This window comes from Oryza sativa, chromosome 1, assembly GCF_034140825.1.
Source record: "Oryza sativa Japonica Group chromosome 1, ASM3414082v1".
Taxonomy (NCBI): Eukaryota; Viridiplantae; Streptophyta; class Magnoliopsida; order Poales; family Poaceae; genus Oryza; species Oryza sativa.
Genome location: NC_089035.1, coordinates 40211248 through 40225745, shown reverse-complemented (window position 1 = coordinate 40225745; position 14498 = coordinate 40211248). Strand labels below are relative to the sequence as shown.

Below are 14498 nucleotides of genomic sequence, written 5' to 3'. Positions count from 1 at the left end.
GCAGTTTTTTATCCCGGTATTGGGATCGTTAAACCAGATTTTGTCCGTCCAAACACACTCAGGAAAAAAAAAAGAGCAGATCCCAGAACAATGAAACGTGCAACATCCATACGCATTCATTAAAAAAGCGCCATATATCTACATGTTTCAGAAACTTGGCAAGTGCTCCAAAATTGTGCTTCATCAAAATATCTGGATCTCCAGCTTCAGAATTCAGTTACCTATCACTAACACACCTACACAGGATTGCCCAGAAGGTATTTCAGATCACTTAGTTGCAGTGTGTTTCGCCTTGGAATGAGCTTCCAGACCCATAGAGGTGTTGAAAGTCCTGAGCAAAATAGGAAGTGCATATGTGAGGATATAGCAGCATTACTAAGGTAAATCATTCAAATGAAAAGAACAAAAATTTACTTGTTGCATGGCTTGCAGGCATAACCAGCAGAATGCTCAGACATGTCATTATTGGCAGTCCTCTTCTTTGCCTGTTTTGCTGGATAAGGGGTCGCAACGTGGACATAGCCAGAGGATTGCTTAGCCATGTCATTGTTTACAGGTGTCTTCTTTGCCTGTTTTGCTGGATAAGGAGTCGCGACATGGACGTAGCCACTTCTCTTGCCAGTTCCTGCACACAAGATCTACAAGTGAGAAATGCAATCTCTGTGCCATAAAAAAAACAGTGAATTTAGGGGGGAAAACAAATCAAAAGAAACAGTTTCCGACCAGCTTTGCTGTCCATAATTGGGGTTGCTAGCCTTGAACAAGCTCACACCTTTGAAGGAGTCTCTTCTTCATCCGAACTATCACCATCATCATCACTAGAATCCTGTTTATCAATCATATCCTACAAATATATCGCATGATCATAACATATCTAGCATAAAGAAAACTTTGTTCGCACACCTACCGAAGTCCAAAACCATGTCATGGTTTCAGTCTGAACAAGAATCAGCATGCTGCTAGTTTTAATAGTGTTACTGTTTTACAAACCTCATCATCATCATATTCATCCTCGCCTGAAGCATCACTTTCTTCATCGCTGTCATCATCATCAGCTTCTGATTTCCCATAATTCTTTCTTTCCTCTACAATAGCCTCTGGTGTAGGGGATGCAGCAGCAGCAGACTTAAGTGTGGCAAACTTACTTGGACTGTTTTGAACTTCTTTGATCTTATCATCTGAAAGTAGATAACATAAAAGAGTGTATCATTCGAAGATTCGCTTACCAGCTTGTATTAGCATGTGCATCAGATTCTAGCGTAAAAATATATAAAGTCTTATAAGTTCAATTACCATGCTATCTTCTTAAGTCTTATAAAATAATTGTTACGATTAGCAAATTATATACCATCTGAATTGGGGAATAGTGGAATAGCCAGTGGAACCTCCTCATCAGATTCATCACCTGAAACATCACATCTTATGAGAATCAGGCCAAGTGCAGCGGAAACATCAGAGATGACCAATTACTACTAGTAAAGAACAAGGACACATACCTTCTTCAGTAGGAGAGTCAGATGTGCATACAGCCAGGCAAAAGGTTAAGGAAAAATATTCCTACTCATGATTTATTTGAAGAAAGATCATTATAAATGCAAAAGGATATCTTCTCGCATCCGCAGCTTGGTAGCCAGAAAAGAAGATGTTGTAGGTCTTTGAGGTATGCAGTAACTCAAACTCCTTTTCAAACACCAGATCAATTGACAACTGAGGACGATGTTCAACTGAAAGTGTGCCGAGCAGAATCCTTTTACCATCAACTTCACCAAAAACTTGCACGTTCTCATTCAGCTCACCAGGCTCTAACGCTATCTGCAGTGAAAATGGGAACTTAAAGTAAACAAACTTGATCCACCTCCAAATGAGCTTTTAGGTACAATTTGTTAAACAAACCTGTGAAATATGATAATAGAATTCTCCTGGTGGATCACACATCACTGTCTCTCCAGGTCTGACAGCAACTCCTAGAAATGTGAATTACATTCATGAAAGCCATTAGTAAACATTGGTAAAAATGAGCAACACGTGAAATTGGGAATGACAAACATTTGCTTCTTTCTTAAGCTCTACAAATATGCCCATCACGCTTGTGTCCAACGCGATCAAAAGATCTCTTCACAGTTGACACAGAGGGGAAAAAACATTAGTGGCATGCCAACGGGCAGTTTGAATGCCACACTTGTGTTCAGAATAAGTACAACGCATAATCGAAGGCAAATATAAGTAGAAGAATGCGCGTATTTCAGTGATAAATATTTCATATCTACATGGGCAAGAAGAAACCATAGTCAATCATGAAGACCTGAAAAATCAAAGATTGACCAATCAACATCGACCTTGCCAGTCAACACTCTCCAGTAAGCTTCATGCCATGCTTAATTCATTAAAAAAACTGAAGCACTAAATCATCCAACCATAACATGAAAATACAAACTATACTAAATCCAGGAACCACCAAACAGAAGCAGGGAATGTATTACTCTCCAGAGCAAGGCACAGTTCATTAAGACAAACTACTGCCTTATTACTCCTAGATATCAACTTGTTCACTTGAATCCAACTCATCAATGGAATAGCCAAATTTCCTGCAGTTCTGCCAAGAGCCTGATTAAAGTTCAAGGGTATGACTGCATTTTCCTACACGAATATTGCTTCTATTTCTCCCCCAAATACACCAAAATACCACCGCATCCTATCAGGAAGCATTGCCGGTGAAAATATCCCCAGATCTCCGGAGCATATGGGGGGAAACCCAGCATTTAACCAAGAAACCGAGGATCAACAATCCACCACACCATTTTTACCCCTCAAAATTTCCCCTATCGACTAGGCGCGACCAAAAAAAATTAAAGATGGCGTCGAATCGGGAGCGAGAAACAGTAGTAGGGTTCGGGGGCAAGAGGAACGCACCCCAGAATCCCATGGTCGTCTCCATGGGCGGCACGAAGGCGATCGCGTTCCCCGTGGCCTCTCCCTCCTTCCCCCTCCTCTCCTCTCCTCGCCGTGCTCCTCTGCTAGGGTTTTAGAGAGGGAGAGAGAGCAGCCGCGCGGCGGAGTGGAGGCGGCGTCGCTTTCGCTTCTTCTCTTCTGATTTTCCTACATTTGCGAGGGGGCCGAGGCGTCGGGTGGGGTGGCTGGTCGTCTCCACGCTCAATGACAAGTGGGCCCATGGGTGTTATCCCGTCCGTCCGATCGGAAGCGAGGGAATCACATCCGTCCAAATCCTTTCTATATAAAAAAATAGGGGGAGAGGTTTTTACGCCGTTTTGCGGTGCATTGTCCGGCCCAGCATACCTTGCGTGGGCCGGCCGGCACTAAACACGAGAAGGAATAAGTTCATCTGAGGTCCCTTAACTTGTCAGCGAATCTGATTTTCGTCCCTCAACCGAAAAAACACAGATACAACGGGTCCCTCAACTATCAAAACCGGTGTAGATTAGGTCCCTCGGCAGTTTTGATGGTGGTTTTGGCTGACGTAGCACCTACGTGGCTAATTTGACTCAGACTTCATCTGACATGGCATTGACGTAGCGCCTACGTGGCAATTTGATCCGAAAAAATAATAAAACCCATGGGACCCACATATCAGTTTCACACACATATTAATAAAAATGGTGGGGCCCACGTGGGCCCCACATGTCATCCTCACCCCTCCTCTTCTTCCTCCTCTCTCCCCATCTCCCCTCTCTTCATCTCTCTCTCCTCTCCTTTCTCTCCAGGCGACGGAGGGAGGCCGATGAGCGCGCGTGGAGGCCGACGAGCAGGACAGCACTTCGGCGGCGAGGCGTGGACGAGCGGGCGAAGCGGGCTGGGGGAGCAGAGGAGGAGCGGCGGCGGGCGAGCTCCTCGTCCTCGCAGGGCTTCATCGTCGAGGAGAGGTCGCAATCCATCGTCTTCGCAGGGCGTCGCGCGGCGAGGTGACCGGTCGCAACAGTGCCTAGGAGCGGCAGCACGGGAAGGGGTCGTGGCGTGGAGTAGCTAGAAGGAGGCGAACGGATGGTCGGCGACGAAGTCCACCAACTTCGGCGGCGGCGAGTAGTAATCGTCGCACAACGTGAACCCGAGATCATCGTCGGACTCCTGCCCACGGCGGCGGAGCTAGAGGTTGTTGTTGTTGTAGAGGTGCCTTCTACAGCTGGTGGAGCACCTTGAAGCCGTCGTGGCAGGCGACGTGGTGGTAGCTGTTGGAATATATGTAAACTTGTGTTTTCTCCTGAGTTTGTTATTTTCAGTCTTAGATACTGTAGCGCGTCAGTTTTTTCTTCAGTTTCAGAGTCTGTTAGTTTGTTGAGTTTTCTCAGCACCGGTTGGAATCAGTAGCTCCGCGCCAACCACTGCATGAAGGAGACCACGACGGAGTTCTCGTCGAGGCGGCGGAACTTGCGCTCCAGCGCGATGTCGTCGATGGCTTCCACCCGGACTAGCTCGGTCCACCTCCACGGAGCGCTCGGCGACGCCGGACTCCGCCTCCTCGTCGCCGGCCACGCTCGTGGACTCGTGGTCCGTCCGGTCCTCTCCATGTCTCGGCGTCGAAGTGGAACTCCTGCACGGCGACGTTGAGGAGGCCACCGATGTACTGCGCGAACCCGTCCTGGATGGCCGCCTTGTTTTCGATGAAGGAGAACGTCCCGCCGGTGACCTCGGCGATGGTGTGCATCGCCACCGCGTCGTGGTCCTTGCCGAAGCCAAACGTGTGGACCGGCGGGAAGCGGTCACCACTCGCCACCGCCGCAGCCGTCGGTGCGCACGAAGGACGACGGCACGAGCACGTCGTAGTTGGCGTCGCGGCCGCCACCTCCTCCTGTTCCGGCGCCGCTGCACAAGTCGGCCAGCGACGACCGGGAGCCGCCGCGCGTGTGGCTCCAGCTCCGCCGCCGTGTGCCGCTGCCTCTCCGTCGCCTGGAGAGAGAAAGGAGAGGAGAGGAGAGAGATGAAGAGAGGGGAGATGGGGAGAGTGGAGGAAGAAGAGGGGTGAGGATGACATATGGGGCTCACATAGACCCCACCATTCTTTAATTAATTTTTCTGTGAAACTGATATGTGGGTCCCATGTGTTTTATTATTTTTTCGGATCGAATTGACATGTAGGCGCCACGTCAATGCTACGTCAGATGAAGACCGAGTCAAATTAGCCACGTAGGCGCCACGTCAGACAAAACCACCCTCAAAACCGCCGAGGGACCTAATCTGCACCGGTTTTGATAGTTGAGGGACCGTTGTATCTGGTTTTTCGGTTGAGGGATGAAAATCAGATTCGTTGGCAAGTTAAGGGACCTACGATGAACTTATTCCAACACGAGAATGCTCCTTCTCGGTCACACGGGGGATGGGAAAAAATTGGTCGCTCCCCCCTCCCCCAATCACGTGTACACCAGCAGCTTCTCTGGGCTTCCACCACATGCCCCCTGTCCCCACCTGCTACTTATCCACACACATAATTTCATTGCAACAAATCACAAACATATTTTGCAAACCCTCTATTAAAGGAATTTGGTTTATTTTTTGTTGCACCAAAAATATTTCACTATATTCATAATGTTTCACTATGTATAAATCTAATGTTACAGTGAACTGAAATATTTCATTATAACAAAAAATCCACATATTTTGGAAACCCCCTATTAAAGGAATTCGTTTTATTTTTTGTTCCATCAAAAAATGTTTCACCTAGTGTACAGCTAAAGAAAGAGCCAAAAAAGGATCTTTCGTGTATAATCCTGCATAATCTCGAATGTTATCAATTCTGGTACGTAGACCAAATAATACAATGCAAGCAAAAGTGGGTAGATTTATGGAGATATGGAAAAGCATATAAGTTATCACGCTTGTATATCCATCATTTGAGTCTCCAAACCATGCCGTTTGGAGAAGAGCACCAAGTGGGGGGAGTGTGGAGTCCCCGAAAGAGGAGCTTTCTAAAGGCAAGAGAAAAGCTCCGATGGAGCCCTTGGAGCTACAGGGACCACCAACCCTTCGCAGCTTAGACTCTCACAATGTTTCACTATATATAGGTCTAATGTTGCAGTGAACTAAAATATTCCATTGCAACAAAAAAAACCACATATTTTAGAAACCCCCTATTAAGGGAATTCGTTTTATTTTTTGTTCCACCGAAAAATGTTTCACCTAGTGTACTTATAATGTTTCACTATGTATGGATCAAATGTTGCAGTGAACTGAAATATTCTTTCGCTATTTGCTGAAACATTGTTTTTATATAAGGTGAAACAACACCCGATTTTAACGAGTGAAACATTTTCGATCTACTTAATAAAACAATTCCGATATACCTGGTGGAACATCATGCAACATTTAAAAATAATTCAATAATAAGCTAAAAAAATTTCGTCAAAATATATCCATGTGTGGTCTTGTTTTGAAGATTTAATTGCAACGAATTTAATGGTACAATCGGATTATGATTTGAATAAGTAATTTAATAAAAAATCAATTTAAAGTAATTTTGCACGTAAATCGGGACATCAGCGTCTTATTTTTCTCCAAACCAATCGGGCGCCCGACCCGTAGACTCGTCCACTAAACACGATCGCTTTTTGGAGTTTTGGTGATCTCGATTTAGAAAACTTTTTCTTAAACAGAAAAAAATCAAAAAAAAAACGCAAAAGAACACCTGAATCCGAACCAAGCAAGCACTTTAGGCCTATTCAGATTGTAGCCAAAATAAATCTTACCAAATTAGCAAGATGGCAATATTGCCAAAATTTTAGCAGAATTTCTTATGTATTTATCAAATTTAGCAACAAACTAAACATAGATATTATTTTAGTAACTTTACCAAAAATGATATGATTGAAAATGGCATCAATTTGAACAGCCCCTAAGCACACGTTGAGCGCATGTTCTAAAATCGGGATTGGCTTGGCTACTTTCTCAAATTTTGTTAACACGTTTTACATATCGCTACGATATGTTTTGTATGAAAGTTTTCTTACATAAAAAATGATTTTAAAAATAAAATATATTTTTTTTAATAATTAATACTCAATTAATTATATGTTAATTATATTTCTCATTTTGAGTGTGGCTGATAAGGTCATTTTTAACCTCTGCTTATAACATGGGTCACTAACACGCACCCTTAATTCGTCAGCGAGATTGCCCAGTAATAATGAACCAATGGGAGATAAAATCATTAAACATCTATATATCCTCTCGACAAAAACCACTTTTGTGCAGATCATGGCAGCCATTTCTGCTGGATGCATAGTACAAGTTTTGGTCTCAGCTGGAGCTGGGTGGCAGCGAAGAAAGGAAGCCCTCTTGCCAAGCCATGAAAAATTCCTTGGCTACTACTAGTAGTGGTAAGTACTCCAGTGTAATACTATGAAATTGCATGTTCAGACAGCCAGACATGATGGCTGCTAAGTTGCTTGCCTCAGTCACAAATCAAATGATACCTTCCTTGCCTCCCTTTCCCTCCAAAATTCCCATTTCTTGCTTCTTCTTCTTCTTCCTCTTCTCCTTCAAGTGCATGGACGCTGAATTGCTCACTAGAAGAAGAAAGCCAAGAACCTCTCACACTTCCGATCCATCTCCATCCTCTCCTCTCTCTCTCTCTCACTTGTGTAGCTGTGTGACTTGCTGAGACATGGGCAAACAGCCGGCGGGCGGCAGCGAGCCGAGGAGCCGTGCCCGTGCGTCCGGCACTGCGGCGCCGACGACGCGGGGGCCGGCGCCGCAGACGCACGCGCCGCCGCAGGAGCGTCGCCAAGAAGAGATCGTCCATGGCGTACGGCACGCCGTGGCGCCGGGCGACGGTGGCGCCGGTACCAGCGCCCGTCCGGACCGACGCACTCGTTTCGTGACCCAAGTAACGGAAGTGCCGCAATCGCCGGTTCACGGCGACGCCGTCGCCGGGGAGGAAGCCGCCCTGGCGAGGAGGCCAGGGAAGAAGCCGTCCTACCTGCCTGCGCGGCTGAGAAGGGCGGAGGAGGGTAGCCATGGCCGGACGCCATGGTCGGCGCCTGCTGGCCACCCAGCACCGCCCGCCGCCGTGCCGGAAGAACCGCAGGAGCCGCGGTTAGGACCACCAGGATTAAAGCCGGCGAAGATCTTAGACACCCATAAGAGTATCGAGCGCACCAGCACGATCAGAGACGAGGACGACGGCGTCACCTACCCGGCCGAACCGGCGCCGCCGGGCCGCACCTTCCCGGCCGCCCGGCCACCACAAGATGAGCCTGGGTTCGCAACGGCGGCGCGACATCCGCGCACGTCGCCGGGGACACCGGCGCTGCCGGGCCGCAGCTCTCCGTCACCATGGCGGCCGCACAATGAGCCTGGGTCGTACGCATCGCCATCGCCATCGTCGGAGGCACCGGCGCGGACGCCGGCCAAGTCGCCGATGCTGCGCCCTCGGAACGACAAGAAGAGGCGGCCGGTGGCGTTCTGCTTCACCGCGTGCTGCATCCTCTTCTGGCTGCTGGTCATCGCCGTTGGCGCCGCCGTGCTCGTCATCTTCCTCATCTACCACCCGCAGTCGCCCAGGATGCGGGTGACCTCCGCCACCCTGAACGCCGGGTACGTCGACGAGCTCGGCATCGTCGGCGGCGCGCGCGCGCTCAACGCCGACCTCACCGTCCTCGCCGCCATCTACAACCCCAACACCAAGCTCCACGTCGTGCTCCGCTACATGCAGCTGGACCTCTACTTCCAGGGCAGCATGATCGGGACGCAGGCGGTGTGGCCGGCGCCGCTGCACGAGGGCCCCCGCGGCAGCGTGCTCCGGAGCGTCCACCTCGTCGTCAGCGAGGTCACCATGACGCAGGAGGACGTGTACGAGTGGCAGAACGCAACGAGCAAGGGCGGGCCCGTGGTGCTGCACCTCGCCGGACGCTTCCGCGCGCGGCTCATCTTCGGCCGGTGGTTCAAGTTCAACTACTGGGTCTCGCCGCAGTGCACGCTCTGGCTCGACCCGCCGCCCAGCGGCGCGCTGCGTCGCGCGCGGTGCAGCTGACCCCGCGCGTTCGTCCCCCTGCTGCTGCGTCAATCTGCTTAATTTCTGGTCGTTTTCATCAGCCTAGAAGAGCAAACTACAAACTACTGGTCTATTATCTTCGATTAGCTATTTTTTGATTGAATTAATTTGAATTCTTCTGCAATTTTTGCTGCTCGAATGGGATTATGGAACCAAGGATAGAGTTAATTAGAGATGGCAAGCAAAGAATATTTGGCTGCTCTACTTGACAAAAATGTGCAAGTTTTTCCATGATAAACTTTTGCAAATTTAAACGTTAGTGATTACCGGTTTAAGGATCTTGGGAATCAGCAAATGTCAGTTTTGCCTTGGAGATAAATCCAGGAGCCGGTGAAGCCGTGAAGTACTCGAAACTTAGGCTGAAATGAATAGAATCTATGTGATCACGATATCGGTACATTGAAGACGCAATGCTTCACAAGGATGGGGTTGATCTGCTCAAGTGCATGAAACAGAAAGTCTCTAACATTAGGATGACTGACAATATCATCTTGGACAATATTTGCCAAAACCTTCTGTTACCTGATGTGTTACAGAGTGATTTCTCTGCTGGATTAATGAGCTAGTTTTGGAATAGGTGGCAATGAAGGAAGCTCTCTGTTCCTTTTCAGAAAAATGGAAGTAAGCTCGCTTGCCAAGCCAGCGAAAAATTCCTTGGCTACCACCTACTAGTCAGTACCACTACCACTGTATAAGCAAGGATACCTTCCTTCTCTCCCTTTCCCTCCAAAATTCTCATTTCTTCTCCTTTTCCCTCCAAAATTCTCGCTTCTTCCTCGTCCCATAAATTCAAGGACACTGACTAGCTACTCCGTTTCGTGCTCCTTTCACGTACGTGTGTGGCCTTGCCGAGCCATGGGCAACCGCCCGTTGGCGCCACATGCGGGCGGCGGCGGCGAGCCGAGACACCAAGACGAATGCTTCCGGCATGGCGTCGCGCCCCGCGACGAAGCCGTGGCAGAAGCACGCGCCGCCGCGACGGCCGTCCTATGTGCCTTTGTGGCAGAGAAGGGTGGAGGAGGAGGAGGAGAAGAAGAAGCAGCGTCACGCCGCGGCGCCACCGCGCGCAGCCGCGCCGGAAGAACAGCAGCAGGCAGAGAAGACGCCGGTAGTGGTGCTAGCCGGAGAACGGCCAGCCAGGACTATCACCATCCCGAAGACAACCGTGCGCACCGGCGGCGCACCCGGGCGACGGCGACGGCGCAGCACGGCCGCTGACACCGAGTCTCCACTATCAGATCAAAATGAAGAGGAAGCCGCTGGCGTTCTGCCACATCCTGTTCTACATCCACGTATTGCTTCTGATCATCGCCGTCTGCCTGGCCACCGTCGCCGTCTCCCTCGCCTACCACCCCAAGTCACCCCGGCTGAGAGTGACCTCCGCCACCCTGAACGCAGCGGCGCACATCGACAAAGCGCGGCGACAGCGCGCGGCGGGCGATCAGCGCCAACCTCACCGTCCTCGCCGCCATCTCCAACCCCAACACCAAGATCGGCATCGTGCTGCGCTACGTGCGGTTCGACCTCTACTTCGAGGACAGCGTGGTCGCCGCGCAGGCGGTGTGGCCGGCGCCAGTGCAGGTGGCGCCCGGCGGCAGCGTGCCCCGGAGAGTGCACCTGGTGGTCAGCAGTGTGTCCGTGACGCGGCAGGACGCGGCCTTGTGGCGGAACGCGACGGCCAAGGGCGGCAGGCCGGTGGCGCTGCGGCTCGCCGGCCGGTTCCGCACGCAGCTCAACTTCGACCGGTGGTTCTTCAGGTACAGATACTGGGTCAAGCCGCAGTGCACGCTCTGGCTCGACCCGCCGCCGAGCGGCGCACTGCGACGCTCGCGGTGCTGACCCTTTTGCTGCTCATCGATTGCATTTCACGGGTATATTAGAACGAATTAGGGATATCTGGTAGAATATTGGTTGCTCTACTTGACAAAATGTGTAAATATGAAGTAAAACAGAGTATTTGTATGCATCGACCAATGTTCCAGAGTAAATGTGGCTCGGTAAACTACTGAAGAATTTCAAGTTAGTCAAATCCAGTTTAAGAAGTTTGGTTGGGATTTCGGAATCAGAAGATGTCAATTCTCTGTGGAGATAAATCCCAAGGGTTCATGCATGTACTCAAAACTTGTAAGCTGAAATGAACGAATTTTGAGTATACCTCCTAATAGATGAAAACAAGAATACTTTGCTCTACTTCAGAATTTCTGCATATGTTAGAACAACAATAATCTAAAAATGATAATTGAATGAAATGCTCAACCACCGAAAGTACACATAACCAATATGACCAAATAGCCATGCATGCCAGCCAACGTCACAAGTAGATGCATGATCTCTGAAGCGACCAAAATTAAAGCATTTCTATCCAACATATGAAAGATTGACAAGATCATCTTGTAATATATTTGCCAAAACTTTTTGGTACCTGATGTGACAACGGGTTTTTGGGTGAAGCCGATGTCAAAACTTCCAGGGATTTGCTTCATTGCTTGTCACATTCACAGGCACAAGATACCATCCTCACATCCTTTCCCTTCAGAAAATTCTGAGGCTCTTGCAGAGTTCAGTACTTGTTGCCTCTGATGTCGTTCCCAATTTCCCATCATTGATGACTGAATCCACATTGCCACCACCGCCAGCGTGTTCGCAAGGAAACATCTTACTGGAAATCCTGAGCAGCAACTCAACGGCAGCCTCCTGCTCCAAGAGAATAGCAGTGAGCAGAGCAGCATGAGGTGGTGGTGGTGTTCTGGGGGCTGAAACAGGACCGGATAGGCAACCTCGGCCTAGTGCAGTTGCAACTCGTTTGGCAGTGGCCACGCGCAGCTCAGGCTTGGATGGTTGCTGTGGCAGACCGGTGCTGATTGATCTCTGATCTCAAGCTCCTGAAAAGAAAAGGACGAGTTCATGAAATATTTGACCCTTCGTTGCTTAGGCAAGGTTCCTACAAAGTTATTCCTATTCAGTTCTTGGAGCCAAGATAACTGAGGGGATGATACATTTCAAATCCATACCAAATTTACTGATAGAGACATGCATAAAAATGCTATAAAAATGTGGTTTATGATCCCTGAAAAAAAATCCAAGTGGTACTCAAAACAGGTAAATGAAGTAATTACGCCGGGAGGTAAATGAAGTAATTACAAAACCAATGCTCAACGTCACTATTAAAAAATCAGATTTAACTTTCTTTAGCAAATTCTGGTTTATCTAGGCTGCATCTGTGTAAAAACCTAAAACTGACCACTGGACGGTATACAGATAAAACATTACAACCTAAGATAATATAAATTAAACAACCCTGACAACCTTTTTTTTCCTTTGTTCCATAGAAGGCCTTACTAGGAATCTAAGCAAAGTGATTAACAGAATAAACATAAAATGTGCATGAAGATAGATAAAAATACTCAATTTGTTTGCCGATAGCCAGATATGATTAACATCACACATGAAAGAGCCTGTGGAGAAGATATAGAGGCACTTTTACTAAGAATGCATAAGGGTGACGCAATCGAGATTAGTAATTTGCAGTGGAAAAGTATAATCAGAAACGCTTCAGTTCAAATCCTTGGCAAAATTCTAACCTGTATCAGAGCAATTGAGAAGGTATCATCTAGCATCTCTCTGAAATCCAAGCTAGCTTCTTCATCTCTATGATATTCTTTCAGTTTGCTGCATTCCTATGCCTTGAACATTTTTGTTGTAATTGCATAGATCTCCCCATGTGTAAGCCATCAAGCAGCCTATTGTAAGTCGCAATGTTTGGTACATATCCTGCATCCAGCATTTCATCCAATACAGCCTCCCCCTCTTTCCTTATTCCCTGCCTCCCAAAGCCCTGCACAATGATGCTGTATGTAAAGCCATCAGCCTGAAAACCTTTCTCTTTAGCCTGCAGCCTCAGCCTGTTTGCGTCCACTGTCCTCCCAGCTTCACAGAGCGCCTCAAAAATATAGTTACAAGAAATGGTATCCGGAACTATCTCCGCAGCAACCATCCTCCCCATCATCTGGCATGCTTTGTCCAGCTTCCCCTCCTTCATCAGGCACTCCAAAACCGTTACACCAGCAGGGACACCCAAGCAGGATACCCAATTCCTTTCCAGTATCAACTCCACCACTTCCACTGCTTTCTCCACATTCCGAACACGGCACAGAGACTCAACCAGATCCAAGCAATCAAACCCTTCCGGCACCACTCCATCGACCAAAAACTCGATGAAAACCTCGGCCGCCTTCAGAGGCTCCCCACCACGGCACAACCCATTGATCATGATCTCCATGGATGCAACCGATAGCCCAAATCCAAGCTGAAGCATCTCGCGTGCAACCTTAATGCCCTCCTTGCACCTTCCTTCTCTGAAGAACCCACGCATCAGAGTATTGAAACTCACACCAGTCGGTGAACAGCTCCAACGTCGCATCTCCTGAAACCAGCGCATCGCAGCATCAACGCCTTCAGCGCGGCAGGAGCTGTTGATGAGAATGTTGAAGGTGTAGACATCCGGATGGACGCGGTGGGTGGAGGTCATCTCGCCGTAGAAGCGGACGGTGTCTTCGTGGCGGCGGAGGCGGGCGAGTGCGTGGAGGATGATGTTGTAGAATTCGGCGGGGAGAGGTGAATCAGCGGCGCGGCGGAGGGACGCGAGGGCGTCAGACGCGGCGGGGATGTCGCCGGAGGCGGCGAAGGCGAGGATGGCCTTGCGGAATGTGGGGAGGAGCTCGGGGCAGGCGAAGATGGAGTCGTCGGTGCAGGGGCAGGGGCGGAAGAGGACGAGCTCGAGGAGGCGGCGGAGCGAGGGGAGGCGGCGGGATTCCGCGAGGCGGGAGGCGAGCAGTGACGTGAGGCGGTGGTCGGGGCGGAAGGCCGGGGAGTCGGACGCGGCCGCGAGGAGGAGGTGGAGGTCGAGCGCCGCCAGGCGCGGGTGGTGCCGCGCGCGGCGGAGGATGCGGAGGAGCGCGGCCGGGGTGGACGCGTGCACCGAGGGGAGCGCCGGGAGAGGGCTCGGCGGCGAGAGGTGGGAGACGGCGAGCGGGAGAATGGGCAGGGAGGGGTCGAGCGGGATGGACGACGACGACGCGGGGCTCTCGGCGGCTTGCTCGACATCGATCTCCGGCGAGATGAGGCGCTGGTGCTTGGAGATGAGAGACGGGAGCTTTCGCGCGAGGCGGCGGGAGGCGGCCATCCGCCGGCCGCCGGCGGCGGACTGCAGAGGCGGAGGCGGAGGGGTTGGACTGTTCGCAGGAGGAAGACGAAGTGGAAAAGAGCACAAGGCTTTTTACTGTGGAAGGCCCATAAACTGAAGGGAGAGAGCCCATAAGTTCTCTTTTGAAAGATTAGCCCAAATCTGATGGGTTGAAATCGGCCCAAATATATTAAACCATACTTCCTCCGTCCCATAAAAAACTAACCTGCATCCTAACACTACAAATCTAGACATACCTATAATCTTAAATTCGTTGTACTAGAATATGTCATATCCAGTACTAGATTCATTTTTTTA

At 49.6% G+C, this 14498-nt stretch overlaps 3 protein-coding genes across 6 annotated transcripts; 1 reads left to right on the top strand and 2 right to left on the bottom strand.

The window, feature by feature from the left end:
* Window positions 1-91: 91 nt before the first annotated feature.
* On the bottom strand, window positions 92-3066 carry LOC9272341 (histone deacetylase HDT2). Its single transcript, XM_015766522.3, has 9 exons — window positions 2911-3066; window positions 1894-1964; window positions 1607-1812; window positions 1497-1519; window positions 1349-1405; window positions 991-1178; window positions 724-844; window positions 415-625; window positions 92-331 (listed from the first exon to the last, which is right to left on the bottom strand). Exons 1-7 carry the CDS (start codon window positions 2933-2935, stop codon window positions 767-769), a joined length of 648 nt encoding a protein of 215 aa, XP_015622008.1. The 5' UTR covers window positions 2936-3066; the 3' UTR covers window positions 92-331; window positions 415-625; window positions 724-766.
* Window positions 3067-7471: 4405 nt separating this feature from the next.
* On the top strand, window positions 7472-9116 carry LOC107276224 (uncharacterized). Its single transcript, XM_015784594.3, has one exon. It carries the CDS (start codon window positions 7610-7612, stop codon window positions 8975-8977), a length of 1368 nt encoding a protein of 455 aa, XP_015640080.1. The 5' UTR covers window positions 7472-7609; the 3' UTR covers window positions 8978-9116.
* A 2044-nt stretch (window positions 9117-11160) lies between these two features.
* LOC4324863 (pentatricopeptide repeat-containing protein At2g36240) lies at window positions 11161-14248 on the bottom strand. 4 transcript variants are annotated; one of them, XM_015766520.3, is made up of 4 exons: window positions 12580-14248; window positions 12403-12453; window positions 11776-11880; window positions 11161-11692 (listed from the first exon to the last, which is right to left on the bottom strand). In XM_015766520.3, exon 1 carries the CDS (start codon window positions 14178-14180, stop codon window positions 12660-12662), a length of 1521 nt encoding a protein of 506 aa, XP_015622006.1. In that variant the 5' UTR covers window positions 14181-14248; the 3' UTR covers window positions 11161-11692; window positions 11776-11880; window positions 12403-12453; window positions 12580-12659. The 4 variants fall into 4 exon arrangements, with proteins under 4 accessions (XP_015622006.1, XP_025878204.1, XP_015622005.1 ...); XM_026022419.2 differs by having other exon boundaries at window positions 11161-11880; XM_015766519.3 differs by lacking the exon at window positions 12403-12453.
* Window positions 14249-14498: the final 250 nt, after the last annotated feature.